The sequence below is a fragment of the Saimiri boliviensis genome, chromosome 2, assembly GCF_048565385.1.
Source record: "Saimiri boliviensis isolate mSaiBol1 chromosome 2, mSaiBol1.pri, whole genome shotgun sequence".
NCBI lineage: Eukaryota > Metazoa > Chordata > Mammalia > Primates > Cebidae > Saimiri > Saimiri boliviensis.
In genome coordinates, this window is record NC_133450.1 from 86,366,218 (window position 1) to 86,388,788 (window position 22,571).

The 22,571-nt window shown below is 39.6% G+C and overlaps 1 protein-coding gene and 1 pseudogene across 2 annotated transcripts in view; one reads left to right on the top strand and one right to left on the bottom strand.

Annotated features, from left to right (window-relative positions):
* The window catches only part of MINDY2 (MINDY lysine 48 deubiquitinase 2), a 102,235-nt gene that overhangs the window by 47,064 nt on the left and 32,600 nt on the right, over positions 1-22,571 (top strand). For both annotated transcript variants that reach the window (XM_010339609.2, XM_003928980.3), the window contains exon 5: positions 12,149-12,251. In XM_010339609.2, the coding sequence (XP_010337911.1) occupies positions 12,149-12,251 (103 nt within the window). The remainder of the gene's footprint in view (positions 1-12,148; positions 12,252-22,571) is intronic.
* Positions 21,462-22,295, bottom strand: LOC101042684 (cell division control protein 42 homolog pseudogene; annotated as a pseudogene).

Consider the following 22,571-nt stretch of genomic DNA (forward strand, 5'->3'; position numbering starts at 1 on the left):
AGAGTGAGACCCTGCTTCAAAATAAGTAGATAAATAAGTAAATAAGCCGGGCGCGGTGGCTCAAGCCTGTAATCCCAGCACTTTGAGAGGCCGAGGCGGGTGGATCACTAGGTCGAGAGATCGAGACCATCCTGGTCAACATGGTGAAACCCCGTCTCTACTAAAAGTGCAAAAAATTAGCTGGGCATGGGGGCACGTGCCTGTAATCCCAGCTACTCAGGAGGCTGAGGCAGGAGAATTGCCTGAGCCCAGGAGGCAGAGGTTGTGGTGAGCCGAGATCGCGCCATTGCACTCCAGCCTGGGTAACAAGGGCGAAACTCAGTCTCAAAAAAAAAAAAAAAAAAAAAAAGTAAATAAACAAAGTCAAGATACAGAACATTTCTAATGACACAAGAATCCCTCCTGATGCCCTTTTATATCCCACCCACTTCTCTCACACACTTATCCTCTATCCTCTTGTTAAACCCTGACAACCACTAATGTTTCTCCATTTCTGTAATTTTGTTATTTTGAGAATATTATGTAAGTGAAATAACACAGTGTGTAATCTTTTTGGATTGGCCTTTTTTTTTTTTTTTTTTTTTTTTTGAGATGGAGTCTTGCTCTGTCACCCATACTGGTGTGCAGTGGTGTGGTCTTGGCTCACTGCAACCCCTACCTCCTGGGTTCAAGCGATTCTCCTGCCTCAGCTTCCTGAGTAGCTAGGACTAGGACTACAGGCATGTGCCACCATGCCCAGCTAATTCTCATATTTTTAATAGAGATAGGGTTTCACCATATTGGTCAGGCTGGCCTTGAACTCCTGACCTCGTGATCCAGCCTCATGATTTGGGCCTCCCAAAGTGTTGGGATTATAGGTGTGAGCTACCACACCCAGCTTATATTAGTTTTTTATATTCATCATAAGTCTCCAGAGCGTCATCCAGATTGTTGCATCTATAGTTTCTTACTTTTTATTAATGAATAATATTCTGTGGTGTGGACATACCACAGTTTTACTTGTTACAGAGCATCTGGGCATTTTCCAGTGTCTGGCCATTATGTTAAAACTGCTGTAGGCCGGGCACGGTGGCTCACACCTGTAATCCCAGCACTTTGGGAGGCTGAGTTGGGTGGATCTCTTGAGGCCAGGAGTTCGAGATCAGCCTGGCCAACATGACAAAACCCCATCTCTTCTAAAAACAGAAAAATTAGCTGGGTACCTGTAACCCCAGCTACTCGGGAGGCTGAGGCAGGAGAATCACTTGAACCCAGGAGGCAGCAGTGGTAATGAGCCAAGATTGTGCCACTTCTTTCTGGACTAGGTGACAGAGCAAGACTCTGTATCAAACTGCTGTGAACGTTTGTGTATAAGTATGTTTTTCATTTCTCTGGTTTAAATACCTAGGATTGCAGTTGGTGGGTTATATCTTAGTTGCTTGTGGGTTTGTGTGTTTGTTTTTTAAGAGATAGAGCCGGGCGCGGTGGCTCAAGCCTGTAATCCCAGCACTTTGGGAGGCCAAGGCGGGTGGATCACGAGGTCAAGAGATCGAGACCATCCTGGTCAACATGGTGAAACTCCGTCTCTACTAAAAATACAAAAAATTAGCTGGGCATGGTGGCGCGTGCCTGTAATCCCAGCTACTCAGGAGGCTGAGGCAGGAGAATTGCCTGAACCCAGGAGGTGGGGGTTGCGGTGAGCCGAGATCGCGCCATTGCACTCCAGCCTGGGTAATGAGCGAAACTCTGTCTCAAAAAAAAAAAGAGACAGGGTCTTGCTTTGTTGCCCAGGCTGGACTTGAATTCCTGGGCTCAAGATATCCTCTCAATGCAGCCTCCCACGTCGCTGGTATTACAGGCATGCACCCCTCTGCTTAGTTAACCTGTGTATTTTTTTTTAAGAAAGTGACAAATTGTGAGTACCTGTACCAAAAGTTTACATTATCACCAGTAACATGAGTGATCCAGTTTCTCTGCATCTTCATCAGCATTTAATGTTGTCACTTTTTTTTTTTTTTTTAACTATCCTTAGGTAGCAATATTTCATTGTAGTTTTAATTTGCATTTCTTTTTTCTCTCTCTTTTTTTTTGTTTTGAGACAGAGTCTCATTCTGGTGCCTAGGCTAGAGTGCAGTGGTGCGATCTTGGCTCACTGCAGCCTCCTCCTCCCGGGTTCAAGTGATTCTCCTGCCTCAGCCTCCTGAGTAGGGTGGATTACAGTCACCCGCCACCATGCCCAGCTAATTTTTTTTGTATTTTTAGTAGACACAGGCTTTCACCATGTTGGTTAGGCTGGTCACGAACTCCTGACCTGAGGTGATACACCCACCTAGGCCTCTCAAAGTGCTGGGAATATAGGCGTGAGCCATCGTGCCCAGCCTAATGTGCATTTCTTTAATAGCTAATGATGTTGAACATCTTTTCTTTTTTTCTTTGAGACAGAGTTTCGCTCTCGTTGCCCAGGCTGGAGTGCAATGGCGCTATCTCAGCTCACCACAACCTCTGCCTCACCAGTTCAAATGAGTCTCCTGCCTCAGCCTCCCAAGTAGCTGAGATTATAGGCATGCGCCACCACGCCCAGCTAATTTTGTATTTTTATTAGAGACAGGGTTTCTCCATGTTGGTCAGGCTGATCTCGAACTGCTGACCTCAGGTGATCTGCCCTCCTTGGCCTCCCAAAGTATTGGGATTACAGGTGTGAGCCACCACACCCAGCCAATGTTGAACATCTTTTGATGTGCTTGTTTGACACTTGTATATTCTTTTGAGTAAAATATCTCCTCATGTCTTTTGCCCATTTCTAATTAGATTAGTTATTTACTGTTGAGTTTTGTTTTTTGGTTTTATTTTTTGACACTGGGTCTTGCTGAGTCACACAGGCTGGAGTGCAGTAGCATGATCATAGCTCAGTGCAGCCTCAAATTCCTGGGGTCAAGTGATCCACCTGCCTCAGTCTCCTGAGTAGCTGGGTACATGCCATCATGCCCTGCTAATTTTTAAATTTTTTTTCTAGAAATGAGGTCTTGCCATATGTCTCAGGCTGGTCTCAAACTCTAGACTCAAATGATCCTCCTGCCTCAGCCTCCCAAAGTGCTGGGACTACAGATGTGAGCCACCATGTCCAGCCCCTTTGCCAATTTTTTAAATTGGGTTCTGTGTCTTTTTGTAATTGAGTTGCAAATGATCTTGATGTGTTCTAAGCACAAATCTCTTGTCAAATATATGACTTGGAAATATTCTTTAATGTTGATTTTTTTTTTTTTTTTTTAAGAAACAGCGTGTCACTCTTTGACGTGCTTAAACTCCTAGTCTGGTCTTGAACTCCTGGCCTCAAGCAATTTTCCCACCTCAGCCTCTCAGAGTGCTGGGGTTACAGGTGTGAGCCACTGTGCCTGGACTTAATTTCAGTGAAATTCATTTTATCTACCTTTTTCTTTTGTCCCTTATGCTTTTGGTGTCCTATCTAAGAAGGCTTTGCCTAACCAAAAATCAAGATTTCATTATTTTCTATTAAGAGTTGTATAATTTTAGCACTTACGTTTATGAATATGGTTAATTTTTATGGTTTGAGGAAAGGGTTCAACTTTATTCATATGCATGTAGATATCTGGTTGTCCTAGTACTATTTGCTGAAAAAGTTATTCTTACCCCGTTGAATTATCTTGACACTTGGCATGATCTTTGTAAAATAAACCCTTCCCTTTACCCTGTGCCCTCCTCTTTCCCTTAAAAGCATCCAGTTTAATTAAAATAAGATTTAAAATCCTTATTTGTATTTATGCAGACTTTTTTTTTTTTTTGAGACAGAATCTTACTATGTCACCCAGGCTGGAGTGCAGTGGCAGAATCTTGGTTCACTGCAGCCTCAACCTCCTGTGTTCATGTGATCCTCCCTTCTTCATCCCCAGGTAGCTAGGTACATACCACCATGCCTGGCTAATTGAGACAGGATTTCACTGTGTTGCCCAGGCTCGTCTCAAACTTCTGTCTTCAAGCGATCCTCCCACCTTGGACTCCCAAAGTGCTGAGATTACAAGCATGAGCCACTGTGCTTGTCTCAAAAAGAAAGGCTATTATTTCTGTACCTGATTAACTGTCATCTCCCACTATAACATAGGTTTTATAAGAGCTGGATTCATATCTCAGTATTTGGAACAGTGCCTGGAACATCTTAGATTCTCAGTAGATACTGACTGGTGAAATGCAGCATACATGTGTGTATCCATTAACTCTAGGAAAGTGGAGATCATAATGGCAAGGACTTGGCAGTCCTTTCTTTTTTTCATCTCTGTCCATTGGTAAAAGCTGCTAGGATTCAGGAGAATGGAAAGGTGGCTTACTATAAGCAAGGCAACTCAGAATTGCACTGAAAAGTCTCAGCATGCCCAGTAATTTATACATCCAAGGTTGGATTCTGGCAGATGACAATGACAGATAATTTAGATTGTGAAGAATGATCGTCTGAGGACTCTAAGCTTGAGTTCTTTATTTTTTAAATTTTTTTAAGAGACAATATCTCGCTCTGTTGCCCAGACTAGAGTGCAGTAGCATGATCATAGCTCCCTGCAGCCTCAGATAATTCACGGGGTCCTCCGACCTCAGCCTCCCAAGTAGCTGGGGCTACAGTACACTGGCATGACTGGCTCACGTGCAAAGTATTTTAAATATTGTGATTAAGAATTAGACCAATGGCAGAGAGTAGAGGCCTAAAAAGACAATTATACAGATAGAACTAGGGCACACTAGAGCAATGGGGAAAGACAATCCTCGCAATAAAAGGTTCTAAGACAATTAGATAGACATAGAGGAAAAAAATGAAACTTTCCTATAACTCACACCACAAAATTCTATTCCATTTATATTGAAGTTTAACTGTAAAAGCCAGGTGAGGTGGCATGCCTGTAGTCGGTTACTCAGGAGACTGAGGCAGAAGAATCACTTGAGGCCATGAGTTTGAGGTTGCAGTGCACTATGATGGCACCTGTGGGTAGCCATCGTACTCCAGCCTGGGCAATATACTAAGGTCCTGGCTCTACAAATGAGTGGGGCGGGGGTGGGGGTAGGGGCAGTTTCACTGTAAAAAATAAAACTGCAAAAGTTTGAAGCTATGTTTCTGATCTTCTGTTATTACTGTAGGAAGAGATTTCAAAAACAAGATACAAACCTATTAACTATAAGGAAACATTGGTGAACATGACTACCTTAAAACTGAGAATTTGTATTTATCCAAAGACATTCCAAAGAGAATGTAAAAGCAAGCCACAGAGTAGAAGATGAATTGCAACTTACAAAATGACTAAAGGATTAATATTCAGATAGTATGAGCTCCTACAGATAGTTTTTAAAAAGATAGACAGCCAAGCAAAGAAAAAAAAAAAAAGGAGCAAATGACTTGAGTAGGTACTTCAGAAAAATAGATATCCAAATGGCCAGTGAACATATGAATTGGTTATTAGGGAAATACAAATTAAAATCAGTGTTAGAGACCACTGTGCATACTTCAGACTGGCTAACATTGAAAAGTCTGATGATTTTAGGCCAGGTGCGGTGGCTCATGCCTGTAATCCCAACACTTTGGGAAGCCAAGGTGGGCAGATCACCTGAGGTCAGGAGTTTGAGACTAGCCTGGCCAACATGGCAAAACCTTGTCTGTACTGAACTACAAAAATTAGCCAGGGGTAGTGGCAGGTGCCTGTAATCCCAGCTACTCAGGAGGCTGAGGCAGGGAGAATTCCTTGAACCCTGGAGGCAGAGGTCACAGTGTGCCGAGATTGTACCACTGCATTCCAGCCTGGATGACAGAGTGAGACTCTGTCTCAAAAAAACAAAAAATTCTTTAAAAAGTCTGACATTATTAAATGTTGGAGAAGATGCGTAGCATAGAGAATTCTCATTCCCTGCTGATGAGGTTGGAAATTGGCCATCTACTTTGGAAAACAGTTTGGTTTATCCATTAAAGTTGAGGCTAAACATTTCTTAAGACTCAGCAATTTGGCAAGGCATACACTCTTGATGTTTGGAACAGGATAAATGTCCTAGAATTTTTCACAGCAGTATTATTTGCCATAGTGCCAAACAGCAAACAAGTCCAACAGCCATCAAAAGAGAAATGAATAGCAACATTATGATATATTCTGTAGAATACGATGTTACATTGGAAACAATCTGACATCTGCATACCACTGCATACAGCAGCCTTACATTATATATTTGTTGATTTGGTTTATTGTTTGCTTTTACTCTAGAATATAAGCTTTATGAAAACATAAACTATTTCTCTCACTGTTGTGTCTGCAGATTCTCTCATGGCACCCCTTGTATGTACTAGTATGTAATAGACATCCAAATAAATTGGATGAATGAAATTCTGGGGGTGGGAGGAGACAAGATCTCACTCTGATGCCCAGGCTGGAGCACAGTGGCATGATCATAGCTCAGTGCAATTCCTGGAACTACTGGCCTTAAGCAATCCTGCCTCAGCCTCCTGAGTAGCTGGGCCTACAGGCACACACTCCCATGCCTGGCTAGTTTTGTCTTTCTTTTTTTTCTTTTGTTTGAGACAGAGTCTCACTCTGTCGCCCAGACTGTAATGCAGTTGTGCAATCTTGGCTCACTGCAACCTCCACTTCCTGGGTTCAAGAGATTCTCCTGCCTCACCCCCACCAAGTAGCTGGGATTACAGGCACCCACCACAACCCCAAGCTAATTTTTGTATTTTTAGTAGAGACAAGGTTTCACCATGTTGGCCAGACTGGTCTCGAACTCCTGACCTCAGGTAATCACACCTGTCTAGGCCTACCAAATTACAGGGATTATAGGCGTGAGCTACCGTACCTCACTTGTTTTGTTTTTTGTAAAGACAGAATGTTGCTATGTTGCTCAGGGTGGTCTAAAGTTCCTCAGCTGAAGCAGTCCTTCCACCCTGGACTCCTAAAGTGTTGGATTATAGACATGAGTCACCACACCTGGCCTTGAGTGAAATACTAATGTATAGATTCTGCCTGTGAACATTTGAAATCTTTTTTATTTCTAGCTACTCTAGAGAAATGTATTTGATACTTGTTTTTTTGTTTTGTTTTGTTTTGTTTGAGACAGTGTTTCATTCTTTTTTTTTTAAATTGCACTTTAGGTGTTGGGGTACATGTGAAGAACGTGCAAGATTGTTGCATAGGTACACACATAGCAGTGTGATTTGCAGCCTTCCTCCCCATCACCTATATCTGGCATTTCTCCCCATGCTATCTCTCCCCAATTCCCTACCTTCCGCTGTCCCTCCCCTATTCCCCCCAACAGACCCCAGTGTGTGATGCTCCCCTCCCTGTATCCATGTGTTCTCATTGTTCAACACCCACCTATGAGTGAGAACATGCGGTGTTTGATTTTCTGTTCTTGTGTCAGGTTGCTGAGAATGATGGTTTGCAGTTTCATCCATGTCCCTACAAAGGACACGAACTCATCGTTTTTTATGGCTGCATAGTATTCCATGGTGTATATGTGCCACATTTTCCCTGTCCAGTCTGTCATCGATGGGCATTTGGGTTGGTTCCAGGTCTTTGCTATTGTAAACAGTGCTGCAGTGAACATTTGTGTGCATGTGTCCTTAATAGTAAAACGATTTATAATCCTTTGGATATATACCCAGTAATTGGATTGCTGGGTCAAGTGGAATTTCTATTTCTAGGTCCTTGAGGAATTGCCACACTGTCTTCCACAATGGTTGAACTAATTTACACCCCCGCCAACAGTGTAAAAGTGTTCCTATTTCTCCACATCCTCTCTGGCATCTGTTGTCTCCAGATTTTTTAATGATCACCATTCTAACTGGTGTGAGATGGTATCTCAATGTGGTTTTGATTTGCATTTCTCTAATGACCAGTGATGATGAGCATTTTTTCATATGTTTGTTGGCCTCATGTATGTCTTCTTTTGTAAAGTGTCTGTTCATATCCTTTGCCCACTTTTGAATGGGCTTGTTTGTTTTTTTCTTGTTAATCTGTTTCATTTCTTTGCAGATTCTGGATATCAGCCCTTTGTCAGATGGGTGGATTGCAAAAATTTTTTCCCTTTCTGTTGGTTGCCGATTCACTCTACTGACTGTTTCTTTTGCTGTGCAGAAGCTGTGGAGTTTGATTAGGTCCCATTTGTCTATTTCAGCTTTTGTTGCCAATGCTTTTGGCATTTTGGTCATGAAGTCCTTGCCTATGCCTATGTCCTGAATGGTTTTGCCTAGATTTTCTTCTAGGGTTTTTATGGTGTTAGGTCTGATGTTTAAGTCTTTAATCCATCTGAAGTTAATTTTAGTGTAAGGTGTCAGGAAGGGGTCCAGTTTCTGCTTTCTGCACATGGCTAACCAGTTTTCCCCACACCATTTATTAAACACGGAATCCTTTCCCCATTGTTTGTTTTTGTCAGGTTTGTCAAAGATCAGATGGTTGCAGATGTGTGGTGTTGCCTCCAAGGCCTCTGTTCTGTTTCATTGGTCTATATCTCTGTTTTGGTACCAGTACCATGCTGTTTTGATTACTGTAGCACTGTAGTATAGTTTGAAGTCCAATAGTGTGATGCCTCCAACTTTGTTCTTTTTGCTTAGAATTGACTTGGCTATGTGGGCCCTCTTTTGGTTCCATATGAAGTTTAAGGTGGTTTTTTCCAGTTCTGTGAAGAAGGTCGTCGGTAGAGACAGTGATTTATTCTTGTTATACAGGCTAGAATGCAGTGGCATGATCTCAGCTCTCCACAACCCCTGCCTCCTGGTTTCAAGCGATTCTCCTGCCTCAGCCTCCCAAGTAGCTAGGATTACAGGTGTCCACCACACCTGGCTAATTTTTTGTATTTTTGGTAGAGATGGGGTTTCGTCATGTTGACCAGGCTGGTATCAAACTCCTCACCTCAGGTGATCCACCCATCTCAGCCTCCCAAAGTTCTGGGATTACAGGCATGAGCCACTGCACCCAGCCTATTGGTCTTGTGTTTATTACTATAGTTGGGTTTTGGGGGGTTTTGTTTTGTTTCAGAGACAGTGCCTTGCCCCATTGCCCAGGCTGGAGTATAGTGGCATGACCATAGCTCATTGTAGCCTTGAACTCCTGGACTCAAGCGGTCCTCTTGCCTCAGTCTCTTGAACAGCTGGGATTATGGACATGCACCACCATATCCAGCTAATTTAAAATATGTATATATATTTTCAGAGGTTTTGCATGGCTCACACCTATAATCTTAATATTTTGGAAGACCACGGTGGGAGAATCACTGAGCCCAGGAATTTGAAACCAGCCTGGGCAACAGGAGACCTGTCTCTACAAAAAATTTAGCAGTTAGACAGGTGTGGTGACGTGTGCCTGTAGTCTCAGCTACGCAGGAGACTGAGGTGGGAGGATTGCTTGAGCCTGGGAAGTCAAGGCTGCAGTGGGCTGTGATCACACCACTGCACTCCAGCGTGGGTGACAGAGTGTGGGAGATGGAGTGAGAGAAAAATCCTAAAAAAATTTTTTTTTTATTTTTAGAGACAGGAGTTTTGCTGTGTTGCCCAGACTGGTGTTGAACTCCTGGCCTCAAGAGATCCTCCTGTCTCAGCCTCCTGAATTGCTTGCATTACTGGTGTGAGCCACCATACCCAATTTATTGTAGTTGTATTTCTGTGGATTTCTTGAAATTGAAAATTCAGATTCTTTGAAAAGACTTACTGAAGTTGAGTCACTAACGAAAGCACTATAAAGTAAAGGTGTTGAGGAAAATAACATCTGAAGAGACTGTGCCCTCAAATTGTTTCTTAAGGATTTAACTTCTCATTTTAAATAAATCAAAGCTGGAACTTGTGAATTTTTTCTTGTGATTTACGTAGAATCTTACCCCAAGGATCCTCTCACACAGAAAAGAACTCATTTGGCTCTGCATCAAAAGATTGACAATTGAATACATTTTTGTGTTTTAAGTTAATATAAAATGTTTTGGTTTTATAAAGGGCAGCAAACCAAAAAATATGTATATATGAAATGTTTCAGATATGGGCCAGCTATGGCAGCTCACACCTGTAATCCCAGCACTTTAGGAGACCCAGGCGGGCATATTACTTAAGTTCAGGAGTTCAAGACCATCCTGGCCAAAATGGTGAAACCGTGACTCTACTAAAAGTACAAAACTTAGCCAGGTGTGGTGGTGGGTGTCTGTAGTCCCTGCTACTCAGGAGGTTGAGGCAAGAGAATCGCTTGAACCCAGGAGGTGGAGGTGCAGTGAGCTGAAATCACACCGCTGCACTTTGGCCTGAGCAACGGAGTGAGACTCCATCTCAAAAAAAAAGAAATAATAACGTTTGGCTGGGCGTGACTTTGGGAGGCTGAGGCAGGTGGATCATGAGGTCAGGAGTTCAAAACCAGCCTGGCCAAGATGAGGAAACCCCATCTCTACTAAAAATATGAAAAATTAGCCAGGTGAAGTCGCAGGTACCTGTAATCCCAGCTACTCAAGAGGCTGAGGCAGGAGAATCACTTGAACTCAGGAGGTGGACGTTGCAGTGAGCTGAGATTGCGCCATTGCACTCCAGCCTGGACAACAGAGCTAGACTCCGTCTCAAAAAAAAACAAAAACAAAAAATGTTTAGGATATGTATGCCTGTAAACGTTTTCCACAATTTCCTGCTTTGACTTTTTGAATTAACTGATTGTCTCAACCAACTGTCAGTCCCAGTTGTATGAGTTAGGAGGCTTTTAGTATGGTAGAATTTTTCATAAACAAGAAAGATAAATTACAGCCTCAAAGGATGGTTCCCAAACATTGCCATGTATCAGAATCCCCTGGGTAGTGGAATGAAAACTTAGAGAATTGAGAAGCAACTTGAGCCTGAAATTATTTTACATCTTTTTAACAAACTCCTCAAGTTTGAAAAACACTGCTGTGAGTATTACTTGTGCAGATATATGTTGAAACCTGTGGTATTCAAAGAGTAAGTCTTCAAGATGTTCATTTGAATGTGGGAAGAAAACATTCGCCCTCTTATTTCTATTTATGTTATTCTAAAATTTGTATTTGTTTTATTGGGTATATAATGTATTAATACAGCAATACATGTGAATAATTTATAAATAAATATAAATATACTATGTATGCCAGTGCAACTATATAAATTGTTTAGACAGTAGGAACCTCTTTTTCTTCTCTAGTCAAAGCAAAGCATAATGGAGAGACAGTAGAGAAGCCCAAGTTTCTTTTCCTGTAGCTTAAAAGTTTAAATTTACTCTTTTGCTGTAACTCTAAAAGCAAAGATTAAATAAGAATCATGCAGCAGATACTGTCCCTGGTTAACACATATTAACTTTTCTTCAGGAAAATAACATAGTTATCTCTACTCATATCTCCACTATACTTTTCTAGGAAATAAATAATAAATAAGATGGAATAATTTTATTAATCCTATAAATTAACATATTTAAAGTTCCTTTGCTTTAAATGTGCAACATTTGTTTTTTAGTTTTGAAAAAACTGTTGCTTGCCGGGCGCGGTGGCTCACGCCTGTAATCCCAGCACTTTGGGAGGCCGAGGCGGGTGGATCACGAGGTCAAGAGATCGAGACCATCCTGGTCAACATGGTGAAACCCCGTCTCTACTAAAAATACAAAAAATAGCTGGGCATGGTGGCACGTGCCTGTAATCCCAGCTACTCAGGAGGCTGAGGCAGGAGAATTGCCTGAACCCAGGAGCCGGAGGTTGCGGTAAGCCAAGATCGTGCCATTGCACTCCAGCCTGGGTAACAAGAGCGAAACTCCGTCTCAAAAAAAAAAAAAAAAAAAAAACTGTTTCTTGGTCCTTTATGCTGGGGGGAAAAAGTAGATATTTTTTCATTTTTCCTCCGGGAATAGTTTTTGTTTTATTTTGGTCACTTAAATATGTGTTTATGACTTTAAGAAATAAAGTTGCGTGTAATAATACCATTTAATCTTTTTTTTGCATAATTGAAATACAGCTATGGAGTATTTTTCATAATGAGCTGTAAACCTGGAAACTGTTGGGTGTTGATTTTAGTGCCGATTTTGATTTTCAAAAATTATTATTTATGAAAAATAAATAGCTTTATATTTAGTATTATATTAGAATAAAATTCTAAAGAGTGATGTGGCTTTCTTTTGTTTTGTTTCTAATCTTACCGTGATTAGTGAGACAGTCATTTGTTTTCTAGATTGATGACATTGTAAAAGCTGTTGGTAACTGCAGCTACAATCAACTAGTGGAGAAGATCATCTCTTGTAAGCAGTCAGACAATAGTGAGCTGGTTAGTGAAGGTGGGTGAGTGCTGCTATTACCTGACTTTTTAAATTCTTGGCAAGATAATTTTTCTTACAAGTTAATATCTTTGAAATTTCTTAAATAAGACTTCTAAAAAACCCAAGTGATATTAATTGCAGGAATTTTAAGAAGTAAACCATTTAGGCTGGCCACTGTGGCTCCCAGCACTTTGAGAGGCCAAAACAGGCAGATCACCTCAGGACAGGAATTCAAGATCAGCCTGGCCAACATGGTGAAACCTCATCTCTACTAAAAATACAACAAAAAAATTAGCTGGCCATGGTGGTGCATGCCTGTAATCCCAGCTACTCGGGAGGCTGAGGCAGAAGAATCGCTTGAACCGGGAGGTGGAGGTTGCAGTGAGCCGAAATTGCACCACTGTACTCCTACTCCAGCCTCGGCAACAGAGCAAGACTTTATAAGAAGTAATCATTCATAAAGATGCCAGTGAAATGTTTTTCCTAGAACTCAATTAACTTGTAAAATCAGGCCTGAATTCTATTAAAAATCTTTGGAATCACTTGCTAACTGTGGTATAGTCAGGTACCCAGAGATTACTGATAATTCCTTTTTTAAAAAAGGTTTGTTCTTTAGGAGTACAGAATGAACTTAATCACTGATCCTGAACACTTCAGTTGACTGAGATGAATATTATAGTGCTCAAATATTCTATTTTGTAGACCTCTCCTTTATGTTTCAGTATAATACAATATATTAAAGTCCCATTCTGGATCAGAGTATACCTCTGAAAATCAGTTTTTCTAACCCTTAGCTAACTGAATTTCCTAAATTCGTCATCACAAAATCAGTTCATTGTTTTTTCAGCTGTGTTCCAGTCACTGATGAGAAGAGGAGATTTGAAACAGAATGCTGTCAAAAGGCATAGCATGTAGATATACCTTCCCACTCCCCACTTTACTCTTTCAAAAATACACACGAATACTGAGGCTGTAATTCTTTCTATGAAAGGTATACAAAAGAAAGAGAAATCATGAGAAGTAAGGCATGAGTTTTCTCTCTCTCAGACACACAGTTATTTTACATGAGATATAATAAAAGTTTATTACAATATCACATTTTTAAGAATTAAAACATTTATTACACTTATCACATTTTTAAGAATTAAAAGTAAAGACTACAAGAATATTATGAGCATATAAAAGATACATACATGAATTCCATTTGTATTGATCAGAACCCAACTAATTATATTACTTAATTATCCAGAAGTTTAACACATTTTTGCAAAAGAGGAAAATAATAAGAAAATACATAGTATTTTAATTGAGGTTTATCCTACTTTTTTTTTTTTTTTTTTTTTTTTGAGACGAAATTTCACTCTTGTTGCCCAGGCTGGAGTGCAATGGCACGATCTTGGCTCACGGCAACCTCCACCTCCCGGGTTCAGGCAATTCTCCTGCCTCAGTTTCCTGAGTAGCTGGGATTACAGGCATGTGCCACCATGCCCAGCTAATTTTGCATTTTTAGTAGATATGGGGTTTTGTTATATTGGTCAAGCTGGGAGGTTTATGCTAGTCTCCTGCTTGCAATAAACACATAAAGATACAGGGACAGGCTGGACATTGTGGCACACACCTATAATCCCAGCCCTTTGGGAGACTGAGGCAGGAAGATCACTTGAGCCCAGGAGTTTGAGACCAGCCTGGGCAATGTAGCAAGAGCCCGTCTCTAGAAAATAAATTAGCCAGACACCTGTAGCCCCAGGTACTTGGGAGGCTGAGGCTGAAGATCACTTGAGCCCAGGAAGTCAAGGCTGCAGTGAGCCAAGATCATGCTGCCACTACACTCCAGCCTGGGCAACAGAGCAGAACCTGTCTCAAAAAAAAAAAAAAAAAAAAAAAAAAAAAACAGTATAGGGTAATCGCTCATTGATTTGTCTGATAACTCTTTCATTACAGCATGAGGCAGCAGTGTTCAAATTTTAGGAGGGAAAGAAGCAACAAAAACTTTTACAAAGGATTTTCTCTCAACTAACAAAATTCCTTCTCAAGCTAGAATGTAGGAGGAAGAATTCCACTCACTAGAAGTTTGCATTCCTATACAAGCTCTTATTACCAAAAAGAAGCCTATTTTAAATATTTCTGTCTATGGAATCCTTCTTTTTCAGTAATGTCCAGTATACTAGAGTATGCTATCCAGTAGTACTTGAAGGAGCAATAGGATTCAAAAAGTGGTAACAGAATGCTAGTCACCAAGTAATACTTGAATACACTGACTTAAGGAGTATGAAGTTAAGTGAAATGCTGTTAATATCTTTCCCAGTTCTGGCTACAAATACAATAAGGGTAGGACTTAGTATTACAATAATTAACAAAATGAACAAAAAAGTCAGTCCATTCACGACTTCTTTTTGCTTAACCTGATGTCACAATTATTATTTATATGATACTGATTCTTCAGGATAATGAAAAACTATACTTAATATATGTGTTATTGATAATTTAGGAAGAATATCATGGTAAAAGCAAAGAAGGAAACCCTCTAAAATGGTATAGAATTTTTAGAGATTATCCGCTGGGCATATTTATTGATTACTTCCTTGAGATGTAAATTTCATAATGGTGAAATTCTGCGTACCAGATTTCCATATTAAAGATTAAAGAATAATTATATGTGTCATTTAGCATGATTAAGAAACTAGATTTTTGTTCATAAGTAACTACAACTATGTAGTCCATTTGAAATAACCCCAATGGTTACTTGTATAAGACACTAAGAAATGATGGAAAATAAAAGATCATAATAGGCATTTTTACTTTGTAGCAATTAGCTTTCTTTCATCATTTTTCTTCATCATATTATCTTTTTTTTTGGGGAGACAAAATCTGCTCTGTCGCCCAGGCTGAAGTGCAGTGGCACGATCTCAGCTCACTACAACCTCCGCCTTCTGAGTTCAGGCACTTCTCCTGCCTCAGCCTCCCTAGTAGCTGAGACTACAGACATGTGCCACCATGCCCGACTAATTTTTGTATTTTTAGTAGAGACGGGGTTTCACCATTTTGGATAGTCTGGTCTCGAACTTTTGACCTCAGGTGATCCGCCAACCTTGACCTCCCAAAGTGCTAAGATTATAGGCATAAGCCACCATGCCCAGCCTATCATATTATCTTGAGTGGTGCTCAGTTGAAGTAATCTTTTTTTTTTTTTTTTTTTTTTTTTTTGAGACGGAGTTTCGCTCTTGTTACCCAGGCTGGAGTGCAATGGCATGATCTCGGCTCACCGCAACCTCCGCCTCCTGGGTTCAGGCAATTCTCCTGCCTCAGCCTCCCGAGTAGCTGGGATTACAGGCACGCGCCACCATGCCCAGCTAATTTTTTGTATTTTTAGTAGAGACGGGGTTTCACCATGTTGACCAGGATGGTCTCGATCTCTCGACCTTGTGATCCACCCGCCTCAGCCTCCCAAAGTGCTGGGATTACAAGCTTGAGCCACCGCACCCGGCCTGAAGTAATCTTTTTCTGTTTAGCCTGCATATTGTAGCTTTCCCTTTAAATCAATAAGATACCCCAAAGCTGACTTATTTCTAATTTTTATTAAAAATTAAATCTTGGTCACATGTGATAACTTTTTAAAAATTCAAACATTTTATTTCCTGTCAAGGTATGGAAAGTAAGAAATACATTTACTAGAATTCCTTTTTAAGGAAAAAGAAATGTTAGCAAGTAGTTAAACAGAGTTGGATATTCTTTCAGCTGCTTTTAGATGACATTCATTTTCTTTGATGCTAATACCTTGTAAGTAATGGTACAGAACTTTTACGTTATGTAGAATACACTGCTTTTGAGTATCAGTAACTTTTTTATTTTCTACTTCTTTTCCAGTACAATGATGAATAGAAACAATACCTCTTTGAATCTGGTTATAATGATGCTGATTTTTCATGGCAGCAAAAATCAGCAAGTTTGAAAAAGCATAGTACCAGCTGCCAGACTTCACCAGAGCTAATCATTTAATTCCAGATGCTCTCAGCAATGTTTCTTTTGTTTGTTTGTTTGTGTGGGTTTTATTTGTTTGTTTTTGAGATGGAGTCTTACTCTGTTGCCCAGGCTGGAGTACAGTGGTATGATCTCAGCTCACTGTAACCTCCACCTCCTGGGTTCAAGCAATTCTTCTGCCTCAGCCTCCCGGGTAGCTGGGACTACAGGTGTGCGCCAAAGTGCTGGGATTACAGGCTTGAGCCAGGGTGCCCGGCCATTGAATAGTTCTATAACCTTTTTCCTTCCTTCCTCCTCCCTCTCTCTCTCTCTTTCTCTCTTTCTCTCTCCCTTTCTTCCTTCCTTCTTTCTTTTCTTTTCCTTTCTTTCTTTCTCCCTTCCTCCCTTTCTTCCTCCCTCCTGTCCTTCCTTTTTTGTCTTGTATGACATTGACTTTTTAAAATAGTCCAGTCCAGTTTTTCTGTAGAATATTTCTCAATTTGGATTCTTGTGATTATTTCCTCATTAGTAGATTCAGGTTACATACTTTTCACAGAGATTCTACATAGGTGAAATTTTGTTTTTTCCAGTACATCAGATCAGGGGCACACAAACCTAATTATCTCATTATTGGTGATGCTCAAATATAAGATATCTGCCAAGTTTTTATATTGTAAAGATGTTTTTTTTTTCCCCTTGGTAATTAATAAGTCATCTGTGATGTTACGCTTTGAACTGTGTGAATATCCTATTTCTTAATAATCTTTCATCCAGTAGATTTGGCATTCACTGATTCTTGCCTGAATCTGTTATTACTCTGGTGGTTATCATTTCTGTTATTTCTTCTATTTATTAGTTGATACTCTTCTATAACAGAACAGTTTTCCCTTCTCTTCCTTTTACTCTTTCCTCGTTAAAAAAATGGTATCAGTATAAACTCATGGATTTTTTTTTATTCAGTGCATTATAATCCATTATCATCGTTATTCTTTTTGATGCTTAAATTCTTCTAAATATGGCCAGTGTGATACCCTCAAGTTGGGTCTTGTGTTCTTTTGTATCTCCTCATCTTTCCTTGAGCACTTATTTTTTGGCACACTAAAATGTTCTGGGCTTTCTACCCTACTCCTGGAATCGAGTCTTATGAGCCCTTATGTTTTCAAATAAAATCTGGGCATTTGTCATTACAATAAATTGTTTTGCCGTCATTTTGAGGAAAAGATACATTAATATAATGTATCTGATCTTTGAAACTTAAATGTAGATTAAATTCTTAAAAATTAATTATTTGTTTAAAACTACACAGTGAGTAAGTTTAAATTTGAGCACAAGCCAAGCATGATGGTTCATACCTGTAGTCTCAGAACTTTAGGAGGCTGAAGTGGGCAGATTGCCTGAGGTCAGAAGTTCGAGACCAGCCTGGCCAACATGGTGAAACACTCTCTCTACTAAAAATACAAAAAAAAAAAAAATTACTGGACGTGGTAACGCACGCCTGTAATCCCAGCTACTCAGGAGGATGAGGCAGGGGAATTTTTTTTTTTTTAAGATTGGGTTTCACCATGTTGGGTCAGGCTGGTCTTGAACTCCTGACCTCAGGTGATCCGCCTGCCTTGGCCTCCAAAGTGCCTGGATTACAGGCGTGAGCCACCACACCCGGCAAAGGCAGGGGAATTGCTTGAACCAGGGAGGTGGCAGTTGCAGTGAGATGAGATCGCATCACTGCATTCCAGCCTGGGTGACAGAGTGAGACTCCATGTAAAAAAAATATATATATATATATATATGTGTGTGTGTTTGTGTGTGTGTGTGTGTGTGTGTGTGTGTGTGTGTGACAAATTTCAGACACGACCACATCCAGGCAATATTTTTAAATAAATCAAGTTTCCTTTCTTCCATTTCTACTTTCTATTCCTTTTTGCCTAATTTTAGTGCCTGTCTTTCTAACGTCACCATCTTTAACACATTTATTACTTTCAGGTTCTCTAATAACGCTCCAGTAACAGAGGAAAACAGTTTAATGAACTAATTTATCACTGAATTTCTGAATGTAAGAAATATTTTCAAATGTAATAATCTTCTCAGGAAAATAATGCTTAATTTAAATTTATTTTGAGAAATAATACTCTTTATTGCGGTTAAGTTTTTTTTTTACCTTTACCGTGGATTATTTGAACCAATAACACCTCTTTGAGTGTCAGCATGATGCTCTGATAAGTTTACAGATAAATAAACTGCTGTGTAACACTTAGAGTTGTTTACTAAAATTTGTTTTAAAAAATTTGTTTAAAAAAAATTTGTTTAGCCTTTTTCCACTAAAACCACTGTTTATGAAATGACAGGAGAATTAGGAAACATTGAGTTTTCTAGTTCTTAATTCAGGTGGCATTTATAATACTTATCTGCACTAAATTTTAAAACTTAACACCCGTAATAATTCTCCTAGATTACAGTCTTCTCTTTGCCATAACTAGTTTTATGTCCTTGGGCAAGTGACTTATTCTTTCGGAGCCTATGTCTTGTTCTGTAAAAAGAAGTAGCCGAGAAAGACTTTTCTAGTGTTGAATTTTTGAATTTCACACTGGCATGAAAGAAATGTGCTATATCTCCACTGAATTTCTGTATCTTTTTGAAAGGGATTTGTAGAGAGGGTATTGTGTGAGTAAGGTATGGAAGGGGCATTTAAAACATCCATCTGAAGGGAGCATTTAGTAATATGGATATTACACACATCAGTGGTACTTTTCAGCACAGGCATAATGCCTACTTTTTAAATACTACATAATGGTAAATGTTGTTTACTAGCATGTATCATAAATGCTATTTATTAGTATATAGTAACTTAGGACTTAGCAGAGTAAAGTAACAATAAAAATTAAGTGGAGAAAGCTCTTCTTTCTCTTTTCTTTTCTTTTTTTTTTTTTTTTTTTTTTTTTATGAGAGGGAGTTTCGCTCTTGTTACCCAGGCTGGAGTGCAATGGCGCGATCTCGGCTCACCGCAACCTCCGCCTCCTGGGTTCAGGCAATTCTCCTGCCTCAGCCTCCTGAGTAGCTGGGATTACAGGCACGCGCCACCATGCCCAGCTAATTTTTTGTATTTTTGGTAGAGACGGGGTTTCACCATGTTGACCAGGATGGTCTCGATCTCTTGACCTCGTGATCCACCTGCCTCGGCCTCCCAAAGTGCTGGGATTACAGGCTTGAGCCACCGCGCCCGGCTCTTTTTTTTTTTTTTTTTTGAGCCAGTCTTGCTCTGTCGACAGGCTGGTTTCAGTGGCACAATCGCGGCTCACTGAAACCTCCGCCTCCCGTGTTCAAGGGATTCTCCTGCCTCAGCCTCCCGAGTAGCTTGTACTACAGGCATGCACCACCATGCCCAGCTACTTTTTGTATATTTAGTAGAGACAGAGTTTCACCACGTTGGCCAGAATGTTCTTGATCTCCTGACCTTGTGATCTGCCCACCTCTGCCTCCCAAAGTGCTGGAGTTAACAGATGTGAGCCACCGTACTGGCCAAAAGCTCTTATTTTCTAAATATATAAACCCAAGAAGTTGCAAGTATTCTATGAATTTATTTTGGCTGTAGACCTCTTTATAATTTTTCTACTTCCTCTATCATAACAAAGTCCTTGCAATAGTATGATAACTATAGTATGGTAACTTTTTACAACCACTTTGCAGCTTGAAGTACTATGGCTTGGTACTAAGGGATGTTGAGGGAATGGAATAAACCTATGTTATCTAGCTGCTTCTGGCCCTACCAAGTTTTATTTTCAATTTATTTTTGAAGTGTTAGTTTCATACCACAGATTTATCTTTACTCCCTCTATCTATATATATCAATTATGTATAAAGCTTTTTAGGACATTCCCTTCCCTCTTCCCCATCGCTTCTGAGACATCTCTCTTTACTCCCAAAGAAAGGAGGGAAAGAAGAGAAATACAAGTTTAAAAAATACATATACAGTTAATTCGCATTATTTATGGTAGGTATGTTCTACAAAGTTGCTGTGAACACTGAATTAGTGAATGCTGAACCGCTGGCCCTAGGAGAAATACAGAGTTAGGTTCCAAGGAACCTTTGGTAACAAAATTTTCATCAGCTTATCAATACATAAATTTGTTTTATGTGTGTTTCTGTTAAACACACCTTATTTAATATGTATTGATAATTCATTAGCATTAAACTCACAGCCAACAGCATTACAGGTAGAATATCCCTAATCTGAAAATCCCTAATCCAAAATGCTGCAAAATCTAAACACCAACATGACACTCAGAGGAAATGCTCATTGGAGCGTTTCAGATTTCTCATTTTCAGATTAGGGATGCTCAACTGATAAGTATAATGCAAATGTTCCAAAATCCAGAAGAATCCCAAACCCAAAACAGTTCTGTTCTCAAGCATTTCAGGTAAGTGATACTGAACTTGTATCACTTAAGCCAGAATGAAACTTAACTAGCACATGTATTTTCTCTATAAGGCACATGGTATTGTCTACTTAATACCAGCCAGCACTTCGGCATTATGCCTGGAGGCCATTTTAAACAGCAGAATCACCAACAGAAAACATAAAAATGTTAAAAACAGGCACTAAATAGACCATGAAAGGGACACTTGTTTACAGTATGAGAGGGAGCTGAAACAAGAAGGCAGAATGTTTCCTTGTTTGACCTCAGCTGGGAATGTGCACATTGGGCCACTCAGAATTTTCGCCAGTTTTCACATGTCCACAAACAAGCATGAAAATGCTGCAAGTATTGATTTGGGGGTTCTAAATAAATTTTAGCCAGTAGATGAACTTGCAGATGTGAACCTGCAATCAGGATCAGTTGTGTATATGAAGATCAGTTGTGTGTGTGTGTGTGTGTGTGTGTATGTGTATATATATATATATATATATATATATATATATATATAATTTATTTTAAATTATACCCCAAATGACTTCTGTATATTTTATTGTATTTCAGAAACAAAATGCATAATATCTATTTCTGAACTTGATACATCTACATGAGTGGCATATGTTGGAGGAGATTAGGATAAAAATGGCATCAAAAAACATTAAAAATGGCATCATTTATCCCACGGCTTTCTGTTCAGTCTTATGCCTACTTTTAAAGCAAGAATTGAGAAGATTACAATTTAAGAATTGTCTAGGATTTTTTTTTAAAAAAACGAATTTTAATTTTTAATCTTTAGTTTGATTTAAACATTGCTTTTAACGTGATGCCGACACCAGCTGTGCAGAAAGGGCTCTCCGAAGAGATGTTCATAGCAGCACACACCTGCGGCTCTTCGTCAGTTCTGGAGGCTCCAGGGCAGTCAATATTGCTTCGTCAAAATACATTCTTTAGGCCTTTCTGTGTGAGTGTAGAACACTCCACATACTTGACAGCCTTCAGGTCATGGGCCAGCATTTCAGCAGTCCTTGGAGTGATAGGCTTCTGTTTGTTCTTGGCAAGTTTCTCACTAGTAGAGGGGTCATCTCTGAGATCAATTTGGGTCCCAACAAGCAAGAAAGGAGTCTTTGGACAGTGGTGAGTTATCTCAGGCACCCACTTTTCTTTCACATTTTCAAATGAAGATGGAGAAACCACTGAAAAACACTAGAAATATATCTGTTTGTGGATAACTCAGCAGTTGTAATTTGTCATAATCCTCTTGCCCTGCAGTATCAAAAAGTCGAAGAGTATATGGCTCTCCATGTATCATAACTATGACTGCATAGTTGTCAAAAAACAGTTGGTACATATTCCAACGGAAATTTATTTGTTGTGTAGGATATCAGGAGATATGTTTTACTAATAGCACCATCGCCCCCAACAACACACTTAATTGTCTGCATTGCTGAAATAGTTTTGTATCCACTTTAAATATTTCAAATCTGATGTTGACCTCAGCTTCTCCACCGGGATCTGTCTAGGATTTTTGTGAAATCTTAAGCTACTCAATTTGTTAAGGCTACTTTTAATTTGAAAACACCTTGCTATTGGGGAGGTAGCTGTTAACTGACATTTTTCTTTCCTACCTCTTGAAAATTGCTAGCACCTGTTCTGTTATTTGCTTTGTTGGGTTTTAGTTTTATTGTGTCTGCTTTTTTACTGCAGCCTGCTTGAAATCCTTTGTGATAGTAGGTGAAGTATAAGTAAATGCATTTGTTTATAAAAAAGAATTTGACGTAACTATTTCTTCAGGATGGGAATGTCTATATACACATACTTCATAGCAAAATTAAAAAGACAAATCTCTAATTTGGAGCCATCATGAAGTAGTAGGGAAAGTATTATAATGATTTACTTTTTTCCATACTTGGAATACACTGTAAATAGAAAAAGAATAACTTATTAATTTTGAAATTATTCTTCTATCTAATAT